This window comes from Colobus angolensis, unplaced genomic scaffold, assembly GCF_000951035.1.
Source record: "Colobus angolensis palliatus isolate OR3802 unplaced genomic scaffold, Cang.pa_1.0 Scaffold4, whole genome shotgun sequence".
Lineage (NCBI taxonomy): Eukaryota > Metazoa > Chordata > Mammalia > Primates > Cercopithecidae > Colobus > Colobus angolensis.
The window spans coordinates 12,292,923-12,295,093 of NW_012117376.1; the positions used below are offsets into that span (position 1 = coordinate 12,292,923).

The 2,171-nt window shown below is 54.4% G+C and overlaps 1 protein-coding gene across 1 annotated transcript in view; it reads right to left on the reverse strand.

The window, feature by feature from the left end:
• Positions 1-1,563, reverse strand: part of TRNAU1AP (tRNA selenocysteine 1 associated protein 1) — a 20,366-nt gene extending 18,803 nt beyond the window's left edge. Inside the window, exons 1-2 of the mRNA XM_011955666.1 lie at positions 1,438-1,563; positions 838-937 (exon numbers count right to left, since the gene is read on the reverse strand). Of these exons, the coding sequence (XP_011811056.1) occupies positions 838-937; positions 1,438-1,464 (127 nt within the window). The 5' untranslated portion in view covers positions 1,465-1,563. The remainder of the gene's footprint in view (positions 1-837; positions 938-1,437) is intronic.
• Positions 1,564-2,171: the final 608 nt, after the last annotated feature.

Consider the following 2,171-nt stretch of genomic DNA (forward strand, 5'->3'; position numbering starts at 1 on the left):
CCATTCTCCTGCCTCAGCCTCCCGAGTAGCTGGGACTACAGGCGCCCGCCATCTCGCCCGGCTAGTTTTTTGTATTTTAGTAGAGACGGGGTTTCACTGTGTTAGCCAGGATGGTCTCGATCTCCTGACCTTGTGATACGCCCGTCTCGGCCTCCCAAAGTGCTGGGATTACAGGCTTGAGCCACCGCGCCCGGCCCTGACACTGTCCTAATGATGAATGTGAATTAACTCATTTAATCCTCACCATAACTCTAGGAGATATGTGCTGTAATTATTTCCATTTTTATACTCAAAGCGAATGAGACAGAGCAGTTAAGTAACTTACCCAAGATGATACAGTAGAAATAGTTTTCAAACCCAGTCTGGCTTGAGTCCTGCCTTTTGTTTTTTGTTTTTTTTGAGACAGTTTTCCTCTTCTTACCCAGGCTGGAATACAGTGGCACAATCTCGGCTCACTGCAACCTCCGCCTCCCTTGTTCAAGCGATTCTCATGCCTCAGCCTCCCCGGTACCTGGGATTACAGGTGCCTGTCACCATACCCAGCTAATTTTTGTATTTTTAGTAGAGACAGGGTTTCACCATGTTGGCCAGGCTTGTCTCAAACTCCTGACCTCAGCCTCCCAAAGTGCTGGGATTACGGTGTGACCCACCACGCCTGGCAAGTCCTGCCCTCAAGCTACATGCTATCCTTCCACTCATTAGGACCTCAAAATGTTATCCGTTATAATTTTACAGTGACTATCACTAGGGTTAGTGAGAAGCCATGACTACGATGTTTACATTCTCATACATGACAGCTGCAACGAGATGTATTAAGAGAGACCTGAGATGAGACTTACCCAGTGAGGCGGTTTCGGATAATTTTGACGCTCATTACCGTCTCCCCCATGGTGGCAAAGGCTCTGGAGATGAAGTTCTCATCCATGTAGGGTTCCAGCTGCGTAAAAACAAGAGCGCAGCGGCTCAGGCTGGCAGCCGGGCTTCCCACTCCGGGTTCCAGAGCCCCTCTCCGTCAGCCCAGGGCTGGCTACGCGCCGCTGGGGGAGCGAGGGGCGAGGTTCGCCTCCGCTGAGCGGCCTGAACCCCAGCTCCTTTGGTTCAAGCTTGCCCCCCTTTAGGGAGCCTCCCCTTGGACCTAGAAACCCCACTCCTCCGGTCCTAGAACAGCGCGCCTCAGTCCTTCGATTCCTCCCATTCTATGTCCCCAAAGCACCACCTTTCCCTCCCAGGAACCCAGGTAGGGCCCCAGGACCCCTAGCCTCACGGACTCAGCTTTTTCACTTAGATGCTGGAATCCGCTTCTGTGTCACCAAAAAGAACCCGGTCACACGTCTCCCCTTTTTGGGATCCCAAGTCCCCTCCTCCTCAGCCACTTCCTCCCTCGCGAAACCAAGATGCTTCCTCGTCCTCAGACCCCGGACTACTACCCTCACTCACGTCGCCCATCCACAGGCTGGCCGCCATGCCCGCGCACCGGGGTGGGGCTTTGCTGGAGGGGCTCTGCGGGCGGGGCTCAAAGGCCCGCGCGGGCGCCAATGCTGGCTGCAGAGACCGCTACAGAGCATGCGCCTCCGACGCCTTCTGCGCAGGCTCCGGAGCTCAGCGGCCGGGGTCCGGCCGGGTGTTCAGCTCCGAGTTTTTCCTGCAACCTACTGAGCGCGGGGCTTCCGGATCGCGGTGGGCGGAGTTCAGGCTGGAATGGGGCGGGCCAGATACCACCTTGCCCAGGCGGCTGGGTTACCTGGGTTTATTTCTGACTTTATATATTTAGAAAACAAACAAAACCACACACACACAAATACACACACACATACACTGTCTTCTGACTTTACATAGAAAACAAAACCACACACACATATAATTACAACATTAATATATGGTCGTTAGGGCCGGGCACGGTGGCTCACGCCTGTAATCGCAGCGCTTTAGGAGGCCAAGGCGGGCGGATCACGAGGTCTAGAGATCGAGACTATCCTGGCCAACGGGGAAACCCCGTCTCTACTAAAAGTACAAAAATTAGCGGGCGTGGTGGTGCGCGCTGGTAGTGGAAGCTACTCGGGAGACTGAGGCAGGAGAATCACTTAAACCCAGGGGGCGGAGGTTGCAGTGAGCCGAGATCGTGCCATTGCACTCCAGCCTGGTGACAGAGCAAGAATCCGTCTCATATATGC